The sequence below is a fragment of the Chrysemys picta genome, chromosome 2, assembly GCF_011386835.1.
Source record: "Chrysemys picta bellii isolate R12L10 chromosome 2, ASM1138683v2, whole genome shotgun sequence".
NCBI lineage: Eukaryota > Metazoa > Chordata > Testudines > Emydidae > Chrysemys > Chrysemys picta.
The window spans coordinates 217,405,338-217,429,000 of record NC_088792.1 but is presented as its reverse complement, the minus strand read 5'-3'; the positions used below and the strand labels follow the sequence as shown (position 1 = coordinate 217,429,000).

Here is a 23,663-nt window from a genome sequence, read left to right as displayed (position 1 = left end):
TAGTAGTTAGTACCCTATGTCTGATTGCCCTCCCAGATCCTACTGATGCTAAGCATGGTGTTGGGAATACAATATTGCTCTCTAGATTGCTAGATAGTAGTCCTGCCTTTAAACAAAAGTCTTGTCCTTGATTTGCCTGGGCATATAGTATGGTAGCTCTATACATAAAAGCCCAAAGCAAACACAATGTCATGGTATACAGGAGTAGCATTAACAGGGCTCCCAAAACCTCAAGTGATCTGGGCCTGATCCTTTGGAGTGCAGGACCCTCAACTCCTAATAACTTTATTGAGAGCTGAGCGTGCTCAGCACGTCACAAGATTTAGCCAACATGGAAGAGGTGGTGCTTGGAGCCAATATGAAAGTTTTTTAATTTAGAAATATTTAGTCATAGGCTAGCCAGAGTGGAGCGCTCTACCACACATATGACTACTGGGAATTCTCTCCATCATTGTCCCTTTTCAAAGGGACCTTGCCTTCATGTTGCACAAGTCATTGAGCAAGGAGAGATGGGGAGCAATAAAGGCCAGTACTTCACCTCTGGAGACTCAACATTAGTTTCTTCCAGGGCTCCGGTGGCTAGAAACCCAAATACAATCTATTCGAGGCCACGTGTCACTTTTTGCTAAGACATAAACAACAAATTAAACCTTTGAAATTAAAAATGTAAATTTTTTTTGGGTGAATTGGATGTAGAAAGAGGTGTACCCCTCCATTGTCCCTGGGCTTAGTCCCCTATCAATCGTGGGACAATTTACTTTCATTTCTGGAAATTAGCAATATCAGAAATGTGGACTCATGAAGTTGAGGTTATTGACAGTGTTATTTGTGATAATTAATCCCACATCTTTTGTAGTGGCTTCTGTTTTGTCCATGTGTTCATTTAGGGTGTCTGTACTACACTTGGGCCTCAGAAGAGTGAGATACATCTCTTTTTCTAAAAGATCTGATCTAGGAATTATTTTGGGGAAGTTCTATGGCCTGTTATACAGGAAGTCAGATGAGATGATCGCAATGGTCCCTTCTGGCCTTGGAATCTATGAATCAGAACCCACTTTGGCGGGGAGGGGGCGGGGTTGGAGTTCCTGAGTTTCTGTGGAGTTTGCACCTGTGAAGAGAGTGGTGTAGAATGTCCTAATGCCTGGAGAAGCCCGCTAATTAGGATTTTCCTGGTGATGGTCTTACATTGCCCAAAAAGAACAGGAGTACTTGTGGCACCTTAGAGACTAAGGAGCCACAAGAACTCCTGTTCTTTTTGCGGATACAGACTAACACGGCTGCTACTCTGAAACATTGCCCAAAGATGAGACAAGCAAACTGGCGGAAGCTATCCTGCTGCTCTGATTCCTGGGGGTGAACTAGAGACTCAAACAGAAGAAAAGAAAACCAGAAACGTTTTCCTTTTATTTCAAAATGGATAAACTGATCCACTAAAGGCCTCTGCGTCCCCTTTTAAATGGTAACTGCTGGGATTTGCTGTCTCTCCTCCAGATGTGTTAGCTATACTGCCCTCCTCCAGATGTGGCTGCCACTCACGCTTGTGGGCTAACACCAGGTTCACAGGCCAGTTTATTTTGGAGACAAAATATTCCCTCACCACTTTTGCATTTTTAAAAATATAAGAAGCAGGAAGGGACGTGGGTGGGTGGGTGACGGTGCAGCCAGACTGAGGTCTGCTGCTCCCGCTTCTATGGGAACCCTGCAAGTTAATGAGAATCCACCCGGGACTGCTGAGCTCTGCCTTAGTCCACCGGGTGCAAAGGAAAATCGCTCTGCCTCCTGCAGCTGGCCCTGTCTCTCATTTGTTGCTCCAATAAGCAATAATTAGGTCCTAAGCTAATGATGTGTCAGCTGATCTGCTGTGTGTGTAGAAGGGAGGGGGGACTCGGTGAAATCTCCATGGAAACCCTCCCCTTGCATCCCCCCACCTGGCTCTGGCTGAGGATGTGCTTGCAGCCGCCTCTGCTTCCCTGCGCCACCTTGCTGCCTGGCCGCCCCGCCCCGCCTGCCCCGCGTTCTGTAACCCGCTGCCGCCTGCAGCATGCGCACTGCCCGGGATCCCTAAATGGGACAATTCTGTCCGTCACGTAGCTGCTCAGCCGTCTCCACAGAAACTTTTGTCCCGCTGGCCAATCAGCGCGCGGGCGACGGGGGGGAGAGAGGTTTAGTGTGGAGCTTTGCTCTCGCTCAGCCTGTGCTGCTGCTGTCAGTCCCGGCTCCAGCCGCCGCGAGACCTTCCAATAGAGCCACTGAACAGAGCGAGCCTGGGAGGAGGAGGAGAAGGAGGAGGAGGGGCTGACCATTTTGCAAGTGCCTGCCTGGGACAAGGCTGCTCCACGGTGCGCCAGGGGGCCGAGGCGTTTCACTTTGCTGTTGTGCTGGAGACCAGAGGAGAATATATATATATACATATATATACGTATATAAAAATGGGGAAATGCTGACTGTGAAACGGACCAGGAATGTGTGTGCACTTGTCTGGCAGCCAGTTTAGCAGAGGAGCTGAACAGGAGCAGGACGGGTTGAAGCACACAGAGACAGAGTGGGAGTGTGTGTGTGTGTGTCTAAGACAGGGGATCTTGCAGACGCTGGGAGAGGAGGATGGGAACTCCCCTTCTCCTGGTTCCTTTTAATGATTGGAAATAGATATTGAATGGAGGAGCTGCAGTCTGCATTTGCCTTGGAAGATCGTCAAGAGGAGCTAACAATTTGGCTACTTTCACCAGAGAAGGGGGTGTCCTTCATTACGTGGTAGGGGAAAAGAGAGAGATCAGAAATCTCAAGGGTGACTTGAAACTGTGGCAAAGCCAAAGGGAGAAAAAAATCGATCCCTTAACAAAATAAGGGGGTTCTATTAAGCATCCGTACGCAAACTTACTTGAATGCCTTGTAGCCAGTTTAGCAAGGAAACCCCAGACCAGAGGAGTCCTACATGTGTGAGCACCATTATTAAACTGGCAGACCAACCGACAGCCGTCTTCTTTTCTTTACCAACATCCTCCTGGGACTGATCTCTCTCCTTTGGTCTAATATCTGATCATATCTTGTACATATTTTTCCTCCATCTGCTGGGATTTTAAATAAATAAATGAGAATTCCTATTAGGGCATCTGAAATTCAATGGGACTGAGTAGGAGCAAGTGAAATTTTCACAGGCCGTTTAAAAAAATAAAAATATAAAAAAATTAGATGGGATTTGTTAGGAAGGAAAATAACAGGTAAGAACTTTCTTTCTTTCCCGTACTTTAACGCCCAGAGAAGAGAAATCTAAGGCAAAAACAGCCAGGGAACAGAGACCAATTTGCCCTTCAGTGTTTCCTCCATCCTGCACAGAGGCTGCTTTAGGAGAGGCACGGTCCTCCAGGACAGACACAGAAAACCCTTTGAAAAAGCAGCGAGGGCTGGCTGGGGTGGAGGGTGTTTTTTCACCTGCACCATCCCCGGTGCAGCCGGGTGGAGCTGATGCATGAGAGAAGAATACGAGTCAATATTCTATTTTCTCTTTTTGTTAAGCCAAGGGATAGGATTTTAATTATTTATAAATCAAAACCCTCTGGATAGACGCTACTGGAGACATTGGGATAGTCCTGCCTTGCACAATATTGGAGAGCGATCACGTACCGTAGAAAGATAAGAGAAGCCTCTACGAGACCCGTTTGCCTTCTGTGATCCGGCACAGTTAAAAAAATGAACATTGCTACACTATTGAATTGATTGCTAGCCCCCTACCCATCCCCCCTGCCCACAACAACAACAAAAAAATCAGCTGGGATCTGCTCGCACCGGGACCTCCTCATTCCATCTTGGTGGTGGATGCATTTTTCATGAGCACTAGGTGAACAGGTGCAAAGTACGTTTGGAAGATCCAGGCACGGCCCGTTTTGTAGTGTGTGTGGTATCTCGTAGGAGATTATGGAGAGCAGCGACCGGGACATGTACCGCCAGTTTCAAGACTGGTGTCTCAGGACTTACGGGGACTCGGGGAAAACCAAGACGGTGACCCGTAAAAAATACGACCGGATCGTCCAGCTCTTGAATGGCTCCGAATCGAGCTCCACGGATAATGCCAAATTTAAATTCTGGGTCAAATCTAAAGGCTTCCAGCTCGGCAATTCGGACGAGGTCAATGGTGCTGGTGGAAGAGGGAAGCAAGTGCTGTACGTGCCAGTCAAAACCACGGTTAGTAGAGAATTGTCTTCCTTGTTATATGTCGACAAATGCAGCCTATAGTGGGAGAGAGGACAGCCACAGTTGGCCCGTTTCTCTCTTTCCCCCTAAGTCATCACCATGTTGTATTTGCATGTCACATTATGCACAGGTTAGGGCTTTGTGGCCCTTTTTATTTAAAGCGATCATGCAATAGCCCCCCCTTCCTCTATGCTGTTATTTGGGGGGGGGGGCTATTGTCCCGGCCCCTTAGCTATGTGGTGGCTGTCGCGTGTCTTGCCATTGTATAAAGGCCACACAATTACGATTACAGCGGTACATTTTCATAATATACTATTGCGATCGATAGAGCACGGTGTATCCTTACTGGCACAAAGCCAAATGTGGCGCCGGTCGTTTATTTGGGGGCTTCCCCGGGATATCGGGTTTTTTTATTGTTAGACCACAGCCCCTGAGACACCGAGCAGCAGGGATATGCCTTGATGACTCTGGAGCGTTGCTATTTTATTAAAGGAGGCGAGGAGAGGATGATCAACAAAGAGAGAGAGGTTTCCACATGACCAAATGGTAGATTTTGTTTCTCTTTCTGGGATTGCTCAAGTCTCACAGCTATAAAGCTTAAACTCAATTGATGCCATCCAGTAGTAGCACCAGCCTTCCCAGGATCTGAATCTGAATAGCTAGACGCAGTTCTAACAGCAGCGGAACTATTATGCTTGGTGGTGGCAAGAGCTACAGAATTTCCTATTTAAGAAGATGGGAACTATTGGTTACAAGTAGGTTTGCATATTGAACTCTTTAATATATCATTTCCCCCCGCTAAACTCCCTCAGGGACTCTAGATTCCTTATTTGGGGATCTAAAGATGGAAACACAGCAATCTTTTATTTCTGCTTTGGCATTTTGGTTGAAGAAAAGAAAAAAAACAATATTTTCTTTTGCACTGAAATCTCATCCTGGTCTAATGAATATGCTCCTGGATGGCATAATACAGAAGGCTTCTTGAAAAGTATTCTAGGTTTAATTACAACATGTGTTGCTGGGGAAAATCTGGAGATTCTGTAGAAGTATCTTCTTCAAAGTATTAATAAATCAAGGCATTTGGGGTGCTAGTTTATATTTGTCCTCTTTCTAATCATCAAAGTAACTGTTGTCAGGTAGTATAGATGTGGAATTAATTTTGTAAAGGAGTTAAAAGGCAAGCCATAGAGAATGTTCTGAGCAATGTTTATGTTCCCTCCTTACCTCTTCTATTCACAAAGGGTTCTAGGTCTGCCTATAGGTCCAGGCTTTACATGGAGAATGGCACGTTACTTTTCTAGAGTTAAACAGCAGATTATTAATATTTGATCCTGAGATTTTTTGTAGATCAAATAGATTTTGGGATGGAAATTGAAAATCAAGCATAGAACAAAGGAAAAATTATCTCAAATAGAAGTATATTTCTAGGATGATTTATTTTATTCTTCCACTAATATAATTCCACTAAACACTAAGTGTTTTTTTAAGTGTCTTGCATGAAAGATCTTTTATTTCTTATGGGTTTACTTTTCATCACAAGTTCAGAACTGCAAGCAAATTCCTTATTTTGGGGCAAAATTAAATTAATGAACCGTCTGAATAAAAAGGCTAACTTTATTTTTTTCAAGATTTAGTAAAAGATAGAGCTATTCTGGGCCTTTCAAAAAACAACACTTCTTTATGTCACCAACTTGTACATTGTCTGGCATCTTTACTAGGCCAGGAGGGTTTGGATTTCCTCCCCGCTTTTTGTTGTTCTTGATTTTTTCTGGTCCCTGTGTCTAGAACCTTTCTTGATGTGTTTACTTAAATGTTGGTCTTAATTCTTCTGCTTGCATTGGGAATCCTATGAATATTTGTGTATCTCTCTCTCAATAGACAGATAAATATTATAACAACCAACCAGGCACCATAACAAAAGTAGGACAACAGAGATACCATAATACAGCCATAAAAACTTGAAGTATTTCTGCATTACATTGAATTATTAAACATAAAATATTAAGTAACAGATCCTGCAGTCTTTGCTCAGGTAATACGTCCACTGACTTCCATTTGCCTGAGTGTTTGGTTTCCAAAATTTGTTTCACAGAATAAACAAGAAAAGAGTATGCACAGCATTCAGATACGACTTATCAGTTACTAAAAACAAATGTCATCCCCCACTTAAACACATGCAATCAATTTCATACTCCATTCACAAATGGAAGTAGCATAGTTTAAGCAGATCTGTAGAGTGGCATCTATTTGTCTGATATGTTACTATATGCCAAAGAGTACCAAATGCTCCAAAAGGAATTGTTTTATATATTATGGATGAAATCCTGGACCCATTAAAGTTAATGACAAAACTCCCATTGATTTAAATGGTGCTAGGATTTCTCTCTATAACTCAAAATTATGTTTTATATAGGAGTAAGCTGATGTTTTCAGATGGCACCCTTACAAGTTAGTGTTGTTTAGCTCTCAAAAGCCCACTCTTTCATTCATTTAGTGAAATCCACACTAACTATTGAAGAGTTTATTCATTTCTGATAATTCAGAACTAGCCCTATTGTTTAGTTTTTACTTATGCCATTTTTGTCTTGCTGTTGTCACAGAAATCTGAGCTCCTCCTGCCCACAGAAACAGCCACAAACAGTATCAAAGCCTAAAAGAGTAAAAACTTTCTCCATCACTTGATCTCTCAAGAGGTAGAAGTAATTAATGTACAATTAATCATCAATGGTAATTCTGGCCAGCACAAGCACTCTCTCTGCATTACTTAGATTAAGTTACAATTTTAACTTCAAAATTAAAAAATAAGCAAATAATATGCAACTACGTTGTTAGGAATTATTCTCTCCTTGAAGCTCTAAGGTTTGTTGCTGTCAGCTACAGAGATTTGCTCCTGATGGTGCTGTAATCCACTGCTGCTGGTAATTAGACATCATTACTGCTGCGTTAAAGGGAAAGAGAGAAGGGGAGAGGACAGACTGGGGCTAATTAACTACTTGATTCTAATGAAAGAAAGAGAGACTGATAGCAACTGGGAGGTTGCACCGGAACAGACTAGACATACAACGCAGACTTAATTGAAGCAAGGGTATCTTGCAGGCTTAGAGTAGCTGAGGCTTGGTCTACTTTTTGTATTTCATGGGCAGTGACATGCTAGGTTTTGTTCCATTTTTCCCATTGCTTGTTTGGTGAGCATCCCAAAATCACAAGCCTGTTTTAAATATCAATTTAAATATGCAAGCAAGTGGGATATTTAGATAGTTACATGTAGGCTTCTTCTATTTTACTGGCCTGGTCTCCTCAAGAGCAACAGGAACAAATCAATCTCTGAATGTTCACATCCCTCTGTGGTCTAGGAGATGCACTTTTGGTCACCAAGCAACAACATCCTGCAAAACAGCCATTTTAGGTCCAGAGTGGGACAACACACAGTGAAGTATTTGAATACACAGTCCAGCGAACATCCTACTTCTGCTACTTTTCACATTGTTACTGTTATTGTCATACATTCTTTTTCATTAAGCCCAAGCTGCACTTTATGAGAACAGTGAAATGATGCCTAGGCATTACATAAAAGTATTAAATTGAGAAATATGCCAAATGGCTGACAATAATTAATATAAACTTTAATGGTTGGTATCCACAATCACTTATGAATGTGTAGAACTAATATTACTAGTGTAATATCTTTTTAAACTGTGTAAATGAGTGTTATGATTGGTTTCCTTGTGTTCTCTGTCAATCCACTTTGCTGAAATTGTTGCCTGATTAAAAACTGGAGAACAAAATAATAATAATAATAAATTATCAGTATTATTTTTCTTGGTTTGTGTTATTCCTGGCCAAAAATATGGTTCCTAAAATCTTCCCAGATTTAGAAACTGATAAAAAATAAGCTAACAAATAATGGGCCAATAAGTACCATCAGATTTTAAGCAGAACTCCCCATTTAAATAAGAAATTCTGCCTACAAATTGATTGTAAGATATGCCCCAATGTACAGAATATACTTTGTACAGAAATCTACAGGGACAAAAGATTCTGGGGCAAGATTCTGATAGTGTAAATCTGGAGTAACTGCACTGACTGCAATGGAGTTACTGAATAACTGAAATCAAGTCTTGCCTTCTGTATGCATTTTCCCATATTTTCTTTTATACTTTTCCCACTTGGGAACATAAAACCAACCTTCATTCAAAAACGAAAATATGTTGGCTTTAGTTAGATCCTTAGATCCTGACCCTACAGGAAGATATGCCTTAGTGGAATAATGGAGCTCCAAACAGGCTAAGGGTCTGCACTAATGGATCTAATTACAGGATCAGGGGCTTAAAAATTAAGGTTTATTGGGTTCAATAGACCAGTCTGTATCCTCATTTATCTATTCATGGAGTCATTTTCTGATCTTATGATTTGATGGGTGCAGTTTTGGTTATGAATACTAATATACAAGAAATACATTAAAGAAAAAATAGTTTGTATGTTAAAAGAGAGGGTGACATTGTTACCATGTATTTTCAATTATTTTCATCTTGTGGGACACTTTATGGCAATCTAAAAGTGTGCAGCGTCATTTCAATACTTTTCTCTTTATTTTTGTAGTAGTTAGTATTAAAGTGAACAAAAGAGTTTGGAAAATATATGTTGGTAGCGCTATACCCTAATGAACTACCAAAATATAACATATGTAAGAACCACATAAAGGTGAAACAATGTGATCAAGAGAGTGATGTTGAAGGTTGGCTGTAATTTATCCCAGAGTACACCTGTGCAGTAGTTCATAGTCCTACTAAATGCTTCCTCATTTCTCGAAAGCTCCACTCAACCCCTCATATCCTGCAATGTCTTGCTCATTCACCTTACCCTCACAACCACATCTTTACTCAGCCCTTCACAGCTCCCCATTCCTCTTACCCACTATCTATATCTCTGCTGCCCAGCTTGCTTTCTGGTCTGCTAATGGTCTCTGTGAGTAGTGGAGCTGAGGAATCAGGAAGGCATACAGGTAGTGTCAGAAAACGGACATAGCTGATAGAACTAAAGAGTTCAGATGATTATTTTTATGTAGCTCAATTAGACATTCTCTTTATTCATGAAAACCTATGTCATTAAAATTAAAATGTCAAAAGTGGCGTATATTTAAGATGTTGTGTGTGTGTTTGTGTGTGTGATATTTTGGAGTTTGTGGTAACTGTGTTTGTTTAGCTAGAATTATACAAAGAAGTGTGAGGAAAAACAGAGCAAATTTTCGAAAAGAAAGCATCTGTAAATGTTTCCTCTGTAAAATTAGAAACTATTTTATTTTAAGATTAAATACAAAATACTGTTGTTCTTTGAATGGTGTGCCAAATTTAGAAACCAAATTAAATCACTTCAGTATGAAACAAGAATTTTAGTCTTCCTGTATGTGTAACTTTATCTGAACAAAAGTCACTACTGATATCTCCATTTTATACATATTTATACATACAACATACAACACAGTCAGACACCCACCGACCTTATAAAAAAATTAATCACCCCAATAAAGAGCCAACATCTGGCATGAAAGTCCAAGTCTGTAACACAGTTCTTGGTCCCCATTTTTCTCCTGCAAATGTCTTGTAGAAGCAGTGTTCCAAAAATAAGTTGCCAGTTTAATTTATGCAAAATTTTGGAACTTTGCTTGGAATATTAAATTGGAGAAAGTGGACTTGATTCTCCACTGTTCTTTGGGCACTAAGCCTACACCAAAGTGCAGGAGGCAGCTGATGAGAGTTGGCACAGCCAGAAGACAAAAAGAAGAGCTAGCTGGTAGAGGAAACAGCACAAATGGTGAAGAGAAAATTGAGGAGGTAGATATGGAGAAAGATTAGGAAACAGGAAAGAAGGAAACATCAAGAGAACACTGAAACTCCTGATTCTACAGCCAAGATTTACCTAGGTGGAGAGCCCCTGGCAGCAGAAAGTTGGATGCGGTGGCACAAGGCACCACAGAAACTTCATTCCTGAGTAGCTTCCAGGCCAACTCAGCTCTCAAAATGGGCAGCATTGACAGAACAACTAGTGTGGCTGAGGGATGTATTGATTCTGCAAATCTCGTAGGGACCTGCCAGAAGAAGATAAAGCTGCCTCTGACTGGTGAAGTCCCTGAATGAGGGCAGTTTGGCCAGGTTGGTACATGCCTGTGCAGTTTGTGCTACTCTCTACTGCCAAGAGTGAACCTGATCTTGCACCCTTTTCACCTAATACTTTTTACCCTATTTAAGTAGATCAGCATCTACTTTTAAAAGACCACTTTTAAACAGGTACACTGAGGTAAAATATCCAGATAGGCAAGGAACACTTGCCACAATTCATGATGTTGGGCATTCTTGTACATATAAGGGACCTTGTTAAAGGTCACTATTTCTTTGTCTGATGAATGGCTACTTCCTACACATTCATTTCAGTGTGAGTTTTATGTCTATTAGTACAGGGTTCTCAACACCTAATCCAAAGTTTTGTAAATTGAGTAACTTGCCATTTGGAGATATATATGTATAAGGACTAAAGACAGTCCCCTAAATTTAATATAAGATTTGAACCACTAACTTGTACCTGTGAATACATATCAATTTAAGGGACTATCTTTAGTGGAAATTTTAGTTAATAAATCTACTCTATAGCAGAGTTCACCTTAAGCAAAGACTTTTTTCCAGCCATAAATGTACAATATGAACGTTGGTCATTTTTATTAAATGACCTATTTGAAACTAGGCTGAAATTCATTCAACTATTTTCACTTGAGAGGTTGTAAATGAGCTCCATTGGGAAATGTCAGGAAAGAATTTTACCAATAAATTCACTGTCTGAAAGTTTTGTAAATTGTTGTTCCCCAAAACTCTTTGATTTAGCAGCAGACTACCAATGCTATTACACATTGGCTTCCTTTAAAAACAAACAAACAGAGAATATGGCCGCTTATACTTGAATCACTCTCACTGCAGACTACAATTTCTAACATGGTCAAATATGCGTTGTGGTTAATCTCAATGTCTGCTAGCCAAAAACCTTGTCACAACATTGCCTGTGAAATCGTGTAAGGTCTAAACTCAAGTCAGACACAGAACTTAAGTAGCTGATACTTAATTATAAGCTGCTCTTTTGGTAAAACAGCCATTTTAGTGTGGTATGTGGAAAATCAAACTTTTAGAAGTGACTTGTATTCTCTAGGCCTGAATTGACAATTAAACAATTATTTAAATACATTAGGAGCAGCAAGCCTGTGGTAGGGCCACTGGTTTTGCCAGACTGCAAGAGCAATCAAAGAGCATGAGAAGTTTCACTGAAAATAAATTATTTCATTCAAAGGCTTCCCCACTGTAAATGATGAGGAAGTACTTATCCCCGGATTACACTTTATAGGTAATGAAACTGAGGCACTGATAGAAATAGAGGTATAATTAGAAGAGGTGATGGGACAACTCAAGATAAATTGCAGTAAATCACCAGGACTGGTACAAATCCAAGAGTTCTGAAGAATTAAAGAATGAAGTAATTAAAATATTAACATTTATCATTTGCCATTAAAACAGCTATGATACTAGGGGGTGGCCAAAAATCTATAAAAAAGCGGCAAGGATGTTCATAGAAATGATAGACATGTGAGCTGTATTTCAATACCAGAAAAGAAACAGTAAGAAAATCATTACAGAGTTGTTAAGTCCTTAGATGAGCATAACACGATTGATATAAACCAGCAAGGCTTCTGCAAGGGTTAATTATATTTCTCTAGCCTGTTAGAATTCGTTGAGTTAACACAATATGGAACCGATGTATATAACTTTAGACTGTCAAGTCTTGTTATAAAATAATTCAGAAGATGAAACTTAGGGCCTGAGTCTGTTCCACTGAACTCAAAATGAGTCTGATATTGACTTTCGTGGGAGCAGGATTGGATCCTTGGTAATGATGGCATAAGAGACAAAAAAGACTAAAGACTGAATGCTGGTTAAGATATGGGAAACAAAGGATTGGAATAAATGGCAATTTTCAGCATGGGAAGTGATTAATAATGGTAGGAATGGAGTTCAGTATATATAATGATTTGGAAGACAGGTGAATAGCAAGGTTGTCAACATTTGGTGGGGAACAGACATGCAAATTATTTAGGTTAGTCAGCTAGGGAGCACTGGGAGGAGAAAAAAGAAGTACCATAAAAAGTAGAAAAATAAGAAATATTTCAGATGAAATTTACTCTAGACTAGTGGAAGGTAATTCACATAGTGTGTCATTGCCCTTTAATCATTGAAAGAAACAATTGAAAGTTTTTGGACACACCTGAGGTTGCTAGATTATGTGTAACTTCTTAGGGAAAATATCTAGGAACTATTCTATATTTCTATTTCTTAATGCATAGTAGGAGTAAAAAAAAGAAGCTGTTAGACTGTGTTAAGAAGGGGATAGAGACTAATATGGAAATGATATTCTGCTTATTAATTCAGTGGTATACTCTTGATTTTAATAATGTGTTCAATTTGGTTACCTCTTCTCTAAAGGGATATAGAAGAGATTAAAAAAAGTCCAGATAAGTCAACAAAACTAATTAAAGACATGGATACTTCCAAAAGAGGAAAAATTAAAATGACTAGAATTATATAATTTTGAAAGGCAAAGGTTAAAAGAAAATATGATGGGAGTACATTAGATAGTGAATAGCTATCAATAGATAGTGTAGAGATGGCCAGTCAGATGCTATTCCATCAGACAGGAATATGTGACAACTGACATTAAAAAGTAGCAAATACAGGCCTAGACCGTAGCTTTAAATCTCTGGAAGTTGGGTAGAAAGTCTGCACTGCAGCTCCTGCAGGAATTCTGACTGACTCAATCAAAATTTCTATTGCGGATAATACAGTGGAGTGGCAGCTCCCGGTACTCTTTGGAGAGGTGCAACCTGCACTCCCTTTGTGCCAGTTCTGCTCTGCTGATTGGGGCAGAGCAAAGGACAAGATCATGGTCCCACCTTCATCCTGTTTCTCCCATCCTCCTTTTGGGTTGCTAGTATCAGTGATAACATTAACCTGAAGCAGTCCTTGACATTGCAGAGAGGGAGGTGTCTTTTTCTGTCTTCTCCCAATGAGCTCCACCACGGTCAGCCACACTATGGCCTGTAGAATCGGTAAAAGGAAGGACTATTAGACAAATCTATAACTAACCTGTAGCTTCTCGTAAACTCCCAGCGCCCTTCCATTTCCCTCTCTTATAGTCTGGGTTTCTTGTTGCAGAATGCTGGTGGCTCCCTCCTTCATTCTTTCATTTCAGATCTATCTCTACTAGTAGGTTTAATCCTCAGCTAGTAGGTTTCATGTACATATGCTGATATTGGCTGAGGTTAGAGAATAAAATCATTCCATGGCATAGTACTGTGTAATTTTGCCCGGATATATTATGTTTTGTTTGGGGATTTATTTTACTATTTTCCCTGGAAACATGTTGTATAGGCTGCCATGGCAACAAGGACTAGATGGATCACTGGTCAGTTCCAGTATGGCAGTTCCTGTGTATTTGTTTCTGAAGTGATATTAGTCTAGAGGAGGAAAAGAGGTGTTAGCTGTAATGTTCTGGCAATACCCTATGTGGGTCAATTCACAGTGACATTGATAATGACTCGGGCAAAAAGTTTATGATCAACCACCCCTTCAAAGCAAATGTTCCTCCACCTCTGATTAACGGTAATATATGGTATTTCCACCTAAACTTTTTTTGCAGAGCTGCCGTGCTAGCATATTTCGTTGGTGCTGAAATATTATTTAATTATTACTAAGATGACAGGAAAAGGACAGGAACCAGACCAGGATTGTTTGTGAAAAAAATGGCAAACACTAGACACAATTACCTCATTCAAATGAAAGATGATTTCTAGATGGCAGTGTGGGGTCTTTTCCATGGTGGTAGATAACCCAGGTATCTGAAGGAAATATGGGATGTAGGTGTGCGTTTATATGACATGTCCATTACACTTTTCTATATACAATAGGGGGAAAAGTAAGTACAAAACTCATGCTATTCTCTCTTCACTGGAGAAACTGATAGTTTTTCATATCCTCTTCTGGTAGCTTTCTATCATTTTATAAAAGTAACTCAACAAATTCTACAGCCATTGTTCCCATATGTATAAAAGAATTCTAATCAGAGCAAACATTCAAACCCTTCAGTTGTCACACTTTCTATTAACAGATCCTTCACTCACATACTATGGTGGTAGGTGCCAGTGCAAAACCCTGAGAAAGACAGACAGAACTCCAAGAAGTATTTTTACCCCCTTTTGCCTGGATTTAGGATTTCCCAACAAGGTTCTAACACAAAATAAGTCTGTAGGGACACACAACATCAAGAGGCTATGATCATTGCCAAAATCATCAGAGTTTTAACAAGATGTATAATGCAAATTCATTTGGGGACTATATTTCTGCCCATTTGTCCTTGTAATAAATATTGGGACAAATTCTTCTGTTGGTTTTACCTGTGCAACCATACTGGCTACAGGCAGTTTGGATTGGTGTAACTGAGAGAGAACTTTGGCTCATGATGTGCATTTAAGGAATTAAATGTGCATTTAAAAATATAAACCAAAGTTTTCCACCTCTAAATAAAGTATACATTTTTCCTCCCTAGCTGCTCTTCTGTGTAGCAAACACCAATGTTGTTCTCTCCAGAACATTCTAATTTTGCAAAGAATACATCTGGATTTAGGGTCAGGAGTGTGATAATGAAGTAATGCAACTGTAAATACTACTTTAGCTGCATCCCTGTCTACTTTAACCATGGAGACTATTTTGAAAAAAGAGTGGGAAAATGTGTTCTTAAACAGGAGATAGTGAGCTAGCTTCATGTTTACGAATATTAGGAAGGGTTTTTTTTTTAATTTTTCTAGAATTGTAATAGATTAAGTTAGCTTTTCTGATAATTATTTATCTATCTGGGAATTTTACCAAATAATTCCATTGGTAATTACTGATTTTTCTATATTTACAGAAAACTGTTTTTTCATAAATATTGAGATGTGATATTAGCAACATCTGTGATTTTTTATATAAGCATTTAACAAATTAACAACTAGCACCATCCATTGCAGTTTGAAAGTAGGCAATAAACAAAGTGGAATGTATTTGTTTAGGTTATAATAACTCATTAATCTTTTAATGAAACTCACTTAGTAGGAGCAGTGAGCAAGCCAGAGGAGGACATATGGAATAATTAAGGAACTGTAACTGTAAGAAGTTGGGGAAGAAGATGAATTTGGGTAAACTGTTACTAAGGGCCCAATTCTGCCACCCTTATTTGCATGGGGTGAAATTCACCACTGGGAGAGGGCTATCACAAGCATATAAATAACTTCATAGCACCAGGATTATGCACCCTACTTTGGGGTCTTTTGTAGGTCTTTAGTGATGAATAGGCCTAGTACTGATCCTCTGCCTGGGGTGAAGTTCACCTATGAGTAGTATACCATGCTTACTCCATGCATAAGTCCATTGATATCAATGAGTGCTGGTGGCAGATTGGATAGTGAAGCAAGGTGTCAACATGATCTATTAAAATAAAATTCCTTATTTTATATTTTTAAGATTAATTTAACTATAATTACCCTACTTACCTTGCCATAAAATATTCCGATGTGAGGGGATATTGTCTAATAAATGTATGTACCACATGGTTAAAGGGGTTTGATTTTATGTCATTCATTTCAGTGCACACTTACAGGCAAATTTAGCTTTGATGTAATCCTGAGTGACCTCACTGACTTGTAGCTCACACCACTCCTGAATATGGCCTTTATTCGTTGCTTATAACATATTCTACTGTAACTGTCTCAGCCAATCACAATGAAGTGTATACTTACTTCTTATTTATGAAAATCCTCACACTGATTGTTCGAGAGGGTCTGAGTTGGAGAATAGTTCATTGGCTTTAGACTTTTGAACTTTACCTGCATTGAAGCACATGAAACATAGTTTTTTCTCACCTTTCCAAGTAAACATTCTCCTCACACACATTTTTTCTGTTTATTTTAAAAGTTTTCTATTCTCCCTCTTCCACGGCTTTTGCAACAGCAGCTCCAATGGCAAACAGTACCAAATTCAGAATAATAGTAATTAAGGTAATGAGTTATAAAGTAAATGAGGTAAAAAGTAAGGAAGTTTTCCATATTTTGGGCTATTGGTCTTTAGCCTCAGAGTTTATGAAGCCCAGCATACAATGCTACCTGCAAACAGAGCAATCATAAATTATCAACTACCTAACCACTGAAAATAGAGGGGAAAATTAAGTTTTCCATTTTTCACTAAAGATTTTTCTGCAGAAATTTGCCCTTCTAACAATGAATGCTGCCACATCTTATTTCTAAGTACAGTTTATTACTCAACAATGCAGTATTATTTATTTTATACATTAGTGTAGCACCCATCATCATAGCGAATTCATAGCTAACTAGAATGTATTTGCTGCTAATACTCAAAAGTTTTTTTTCTTTACACACATGTGCAAACCTGAATATAAACATGAGATATACTTTAAGAACATAAGAATGACCATACTGGGTCAGACCAATGATCCATCTAGCCCAGTATCCTGTCTTCTGACAGCGGTCAATGCCAGATGCTTCAAAGAGAATGAACAGAACAGGGCAATTAACTAACTGTCGTCCAGTCCAAGCATCTGGCAGTCTGAGGCCTAGGGACACCCAGAGCACTGGGTTGCATCCCTGATCATCTTGGCCAATAGCCATTGATGGACCTATCCTCCATGAACTTATCTAATTCTTTTTTGAACCCAGTTATAGTTTTGGCCTTCACAACATCCCCAGGCAATGAGTTCCACAGATTGACTGTGCATTCTGTGGAGAAGTACTTCCTTCTGTTTGTTTTAAACCTGCTGCCTATTAATTTCATTGAGTAACCCCTGGTTCTTGTGTTATGTGAAGGGGTAAATAACACTTCCTTATGCACTTTCTCCACACCATTCATGATTTTATAGTCCTCAATCATATCTGCTCTTGTCTTTTTCAAATTGAACAGTCCCAGGCTTTTTAGTCTCTCCTCACATTCATTTTTGTTGCCCGTTTCCATTTCCAATATATCTTTTTTGAGATGGGGCTATCAGAAATACAAACTATTCCAGGTGTGGGAGTACCAGGGGTTTATATGGTGGCATTATGATATTTTCTGTCTTATTATCTATCGCTTTCCTAATGGTTCCTAAAATTCTCTTAGCTTTTTTGACTGCCATTGCACAGTGAGCAGATATTTTTAGAAAACTATCCACAATGACTCCAAGATCTCTTTCTTGAGTGGTAACAGCTACTTTTGACCTCATCATGTTGTATCTATAATTGGGATTATGTTTTTCAACATATTTCAAATTATTTTGCCTTTATCAACATTGAATTTCATCTGCCATTTTGTTGCCCAATCAACCAGGTTTGTAAGATCCCTTTGTAACTCTTTGCAGTCTGTTTTGGACTTAACTATCTTGAGTTATTTTGTATCATCTGAAAATTTTGCCACCTCACTGTTTACCTCTTTTCCCAGATCATTTATGAATATGTTGAACAGCACTGGTCCCAGTACTGGGGGACACCTGGGGAACGCCACTATTTACCTCTCTTCATTCTGAAAACTGACCATTTTATTCCTTCCCTTTGTTTCCTGCCTTTTAACCAGTTATTGATCCAAGAGAGGACATTCCCTCTTATCCCATGACTGCTTATTTGCCTTAAGAGCCTTTGATGAGGAACCTTGTCAAAGGCTTTCTGAAAGTCCAAGAACACTATATCCACTGGACCATCCTTGTCCATGTTTGTTGACCTCAAAGAATTTTAATAGAATGATGAGGCATGATTTCCCTTTACAAAAGCCATGTTGACTCTTCCTCCAACAACCATGTTCATCTATGTGTCTAATAATTCTGTTCTTTACTGTAGTTTCAACCAATTTGCTTGGTACTGAACTTAGGCTTACTGGCCTGTAATTGCCAGGATCGCCTCTGGAACCTTTTTAAAAATTGGTGTCACATTACTTGTCCTGCAGTGACTTGGTACAGAAGGTGATTTAAGTGATAGGTTATACAAGGTTACGTACCACTTTGTAGTTTAGGAATATGTTCAGATACAGTGAGATAATAGCATTAATACCCATTTGATATGTGTTGTGTTACCCATTTTCTTCTTCAATTCTTGTCATTTTTGCCTGCAAATTGCCAACTGTCATTTACTAATAGCCATAGATTTTTGTTTCTTTACACTGTCTGTACTTCCAGACCTTGAGGCCTGCTGCTTCTAATTTTGCATTCCAGCCCAACTGCAAGAGCTAAGTGTCAAATGTATGTATCATCTATGGGGAGTAGGATCAGTACACTTGTGTAACATTAGTTAGTTGCACCACTAAGTTGCCTGCATTTTAATTTTTTGATCTTTGATTGGAAAGCATATTATTGTGGTGAGTAACCAGATGCAGCCTAAGCTGCACTCAAGAGGAGATCTTCAAGTGGGCTTCTAAATCTAGGCTACTGTAAAATAAAATTTAAAAAATCAATTAACTGGAGAATCTATTAGGTCCAATCCACCCACCACCATCTGGAGCAATAATTTATCTGTCTATTTATCTAAACAAAATTTTGTACATGATGAGAGTGGAAATATGGTAAATATGCTGATTTTAGTTGAAATCATTTGCATGATAATTTTATAAAATTTCTAAGGCCAGAATGACTGAATTTAGGAATTACTGAATAACAATACCATTGTAATCTGAAATTTACTGTTTTAGGACCCAATCCTGTTCCTACTGAAGTCAATATCAAAATCCCACTGATTTCAATAAAAGCAGAATTGGGCACTAATACTTCTAAAAATTCTAGGTGGTAATACAAATGGCAGTAACTTGCTCATAATACTATACATTACCACAATAGTATTTGGCTGTCAGCATTTTCATTACTTTTTAAAGAATATACAGGGTCAGATTTTCAGGAGCACCCAGCTTCCACACCACAGAGGGCTTGAGCCATTTTACAGTGATTCTATTCACATCTGGTATCAGAGGGGTAGCCATGTTAGTCTGAATCTGTAAAAAGCAACAGAGGGTCCTGTGGCACTTTAAGACTAACAGAAGTATTGGGAGCATAAGCTTTCGTGGGTAAGAACCTCAATTCTTCAGATGCAAGTCACATTTGGAACTCTTTGGAAGCAGATTAGGATTCTGCTGCGTACAGCTGAGTCAGTCGTGGCTCCCTGGCCATGTGCTAAGGGCTTCTGTAAAGTAGGGAGAAGATCTCTTGCTGCCAAGAGACAAAGAAAATACATCTGTACTCTTCATGATGTACCTATGACACTGGATACCAAATATGCCCATCCCGAAAAGAAACCTCAAACGTGAATGCCCTTAAATGGTTCAGGTTCTTTCTCTCAAACTGAACCAGAGGATCATTATGGGCAACTATTCCTCTCCCCCATATTATTCAGCAAGGATCAGTTATCTCTTCCTGTTATTCAACATCTATTTTTTAACCACTGGAAGAGCTCTCATCATGTACAAAATTTTGGTAAATATGCTGATTTACATTTAAACAACATGGGCTAAAGTATGAATAGTATATAGGCAACACCATCTCTTTATGTCAAAGGTAAACAGCACCATCTCCCAGCATTCTCAATAATTTACTCAAAATTTACACCTGGCTGGCTAATGCTGAACCCAGACAAGACTAAGGAAATACTGACAAGAAGAGAGAAGTTCTGCAGGAAATTCAAAGGTTAAGATTACTATCGCAACATTAACTTAGTCATATTAAAACATATATTTAACAGCACAGCCCCCAAAATATTGCTTCTGTCATGTGTGTGCCGTGGCCAAGCTATAGTTGCTGTGGGAACCATAACTGAATTTTCTAACTTTTTGCATGTTCAATTTTGCATTAACATACCCCTTTGAATTTATTTTTAGTACTATACTCTAAGGTCATATGCTACATGTTTTTTCTTTACAAGCATAAACATTTTATCATTTAAAATAAAGCTAAATCCTATATATTCTTTAAATGACTATAAGATCTGCATAGATATTAACAGAAGTAGGAACATGATTCAGGAACAATTACCAAATTTCAATCTGGTTAATTTTTTGTGTATAAAATAAAAATGGGAGTGTTATAATTATTGTCTTTTGAGCATGGTATTAAGAACAAACCTTTACTTGTTATATTGATGTGTTTTCTGGAGCCATTTAAACACAGTAAGAGGAAAGCATCTCAACCCTAATTGGTGTAAAAACCTTGAAATTCCCATAAACAAATATCTATGATGCCTAAATTATCAATTGAAATTAATGGGAATAATTTTATTTTTCTTACCTGTGAAACATTCATTATGTGTGACTATGACTTGTGGATATAATGAATGAACTGAGAAATACATATATCTGCCACTGGTTTAGCAATTGGCAGACATTTCTTCCTCCCCTCCCCCTATAGCCATATGGTACGGTAAATAAGTGCTATAGGGTTTCCTAAGCTAGGTACAGTCCAGATTTCTTGTTGAAAATATAGTTCCTATACGATAGCTCTTGCATAGTACACAACGTTTGTCCCCTACAAGCACCTCTCCCTGCCTGTGCGTTCAACAGCCGGATAATAACCTAGAAACTGATCTCACACACCCTGTGTTTAGCATACACCTTGGGAGAGAGAGACGACCGGGTGAATCAAAGAGCTTAGTGCTGGCAGCTTAAAAGGGGGCCATATGCCCTGCCTGGCTGCTCTAGTGGTTTTCTCTAGGTTGGTCTGACCCACTCAGGGGGCGCCGCTCATTAAAACAAAGGAGTGGGAGTGGGGTTGGGAATGGGACCCTCCCTGTAACATCAGGGGGAGCAGCAGTGTAACGTCGCCGGCCTTTGTGTGGGGCTGACCAAGGCTCCCCTAGAGAGGGGAAGGGGGCTCCTCCCCCGGGGTAACACTGCGGGAGAAGCCGTGGCCGTGGCACAAGGAGGGCATGAAAGTCCGCCCCAAGGGGCTCCGTGTGGCACGAGGGTTTCCCGTCCCAGCATCTGTGCCACAGGCCCCGCTCCCCCGCGGGGAGGAAAGGAGCTGCCCCGCTCTCCCCGTCCCCGCTGCTGCAGGGTGTGCCGCTGGGGCAGGGCCAGCTGGAGCCCCGCTGCGGAGGCTGCGCTCTGCCCGAGCCGGCTGCGGAGGCTGCAGCGAGACACAGGATGGGCCGGGGGCCATGCTGCTCTGGCTGCGTCTCTGCGGCTGCCTCCCCCGCCTCCCGGCTCCGCCACGGCGGCTGCTGGGTTAATTGATTCAGGGCCCGGACTGGCACTCAGGGCCCTATGGGGCGGCGTGGGGGGGAGGCTCTCCCTGCCTCCCACCCCTCCTGTTCCTATAGTAACACTGAAATACCTCCAGCGCCGGCAGGGCTCGGAGGCGCCTCTCCGGATTGGTGGAGTCTCTGGCTGGGGAGGGAGGGGGGCAGAGCAGGGAGCGGAGCTGGGGCAGGCCCGGCAGCAGCAGCAGAAAGCTGAGCGCATCCTCCTCCTCCCCGCCCCCCACCGTGCCGCGGCCACTCGAGTTCCCATGGAGACTGTGTGTGCAGCAGCAGCACCTGGATGGGCAGCAGCCTGGAGAGATGCAGGACCATAGAAAGGCACCCACCCACGCTGACACCCCAACACGTGCTGCTGCCGAGTGACACTGACACCCCAACCCTGACACACTGACACCCCAACACATACTGCTACCCAGTGACACTGACACCCCAACCCTGACACACTGACACCCCAACACATACTGCTACCCCACTGATACCCCAACACATACCGCTACCCAGTGACACTGACACCCCAACCCTGACACACTGACACCCCAACACATACTGCTACCCCACTGATACCCCAACACATACTGCTACCCAGTGACACTGACACCCCAACCCTGACACACTGACACCCCAACACATACTGCTACCCCACTGACACCCCAACCCTGACACACTGACATCCCAACACATACTGCTACCCAGTGACACTGACACCCTAACACCGATATACTGACACCCCAACACATACCACTACCCTGTGACACTGACACCCCAACCCAGTGATACTGACACCCCCCCAACACATATTGTTACCTAGAGACACTGACACCCTAATACTGATAAACACTGATCCCCAACACACGCTGCTACGCAGTGACACTGACACCCCCAATAGACTGACACTGACACCCCAACACACCAGTACTGACACAGTCATAATAACACCCACCCCCAACACATATTGACACCCAATGACACTGACATGCAGTGAAACTGACCCATGCACATTACTACACACACACCAGTACTGACACACACAGTCATAATCACACACACACCAACACACATTGCTACCCAATGACACTGACACCCTATCACTGACATACACAGTGACAATGACACACTACCAATACTGACTCATGCATTGATATTTACACACACACACACACACACACACACACACACACACACACACACACCACTTACAACTACTGACACTGACAACCCCAATACTGACACAGATACACAGCAGTACTGACATGGAGTGACACTGACACACACAGCAATACTGACATGGAGTGACATTGACATACACATACACACACACACTGCTGCACCCACAAACATACACCAATACTGACATGCATGGTGACAATGAGACCGCCCATATTGACAGGCAGTGACAGTCACACTCACACTGCTGCACACATAACTCTCCCCATTCTTGACACATGCAGTGACAGATACACACACTACTGTACAGCAAAACTGGCACACATACATTAACACTCACACGCATATGCTGACACTGACGCACAGTGATACAGACAACAAAAAAATCACCTATGTGTCAAGGTACTCTTGAGCAAAGCAGGGATAGGAATAGGAATAATTGCTAGTCTAATTAAAGATGTAGCCCTGACCCTAGAGCCAATAAGCCCACTCGGCTCAGAACTGGACAACAGAACATTTCAGAGACTTCCCCCGCATCACCACCTACACAGAAAAACTCCAGAGCATCAATTCAAGATACAGCCCTAGCCCCATCACTAGCAATGGGCCCATAGTAGTAGAAACATGCATAACCAAACCTGAATACAGTAAGAAGACAGATAACAATATTATAGAAATATTATATACATTATATATTATATATTATATATTATATAGTAATACACACACACATATGATGTAGTAAACTCTCACTTCCATATTCTGGATGCTCTTCACAACTCTAGGCATAAATTACTATTCACAAAATTATGAAAATGACCTCATGTGCTATAAGTAGCTGAAAGATACAAGACTGCCCTTGATCTTTGGACACAAGCCCTAAATCTCTGATTTATTCAGAATGCCATGACATGACCATACCACAGGAGACCTGGCTAGGCAAAGATAGCCCTGCCCACTGTCACAGTGGCTA

The 23,663-nt window shown here is 40.7% G+C and overlaps 1 protein-coding gene and 1 long non-coding RNA gene across 4 annotated transcripts in view; one reads left to right on the top strand and one right to left on the bottom strand.

Moving 5' to 3' along the window:
* Window positions 1-2,035: 2,035 nt before the first annotated feature.
* Window positions 2,036-23,663, top strand: part of NOL4 (nucleolar protein 4) — a 260,634-nt gene continuing 239,006 nt past the window's right edge. For 2 of the 3 annotated variants that reach the window (XM_005279957.5, XM_005279955.5), the window contains exon 1: window positions 2,036-4,179. In XM_005279957.5, coding sequence (XP_005280014.1) covers window positions 3,913-4,179 — 267 coding nt within the window. In that variant the 5' untranslated portion in view covers window positions 2,036-3,912. Of the gene's footprint in view, window positions 4,180-4,447; window positions 4,944-23,663 lie in introns of those variants that run through there. The other variant, XM_005279959.5, reaches the window with a different exon arrangement.
* On the bottom strand, window positions 7,797-21,738 carry LOC101940951 (uncharacterized). Its single transcript, XR_254660.5, has 4 exons — window positions 21,601-21,738; window positions 16,052-16,138; window positions 14,045-14,116; window positions 7,797-13,316 (listed from the first exon to the last, which is right to left on the bottom strand). It is a non-coding gene; the product is annotated as an uncharacterized LOC101940951 (long non-coding RNA).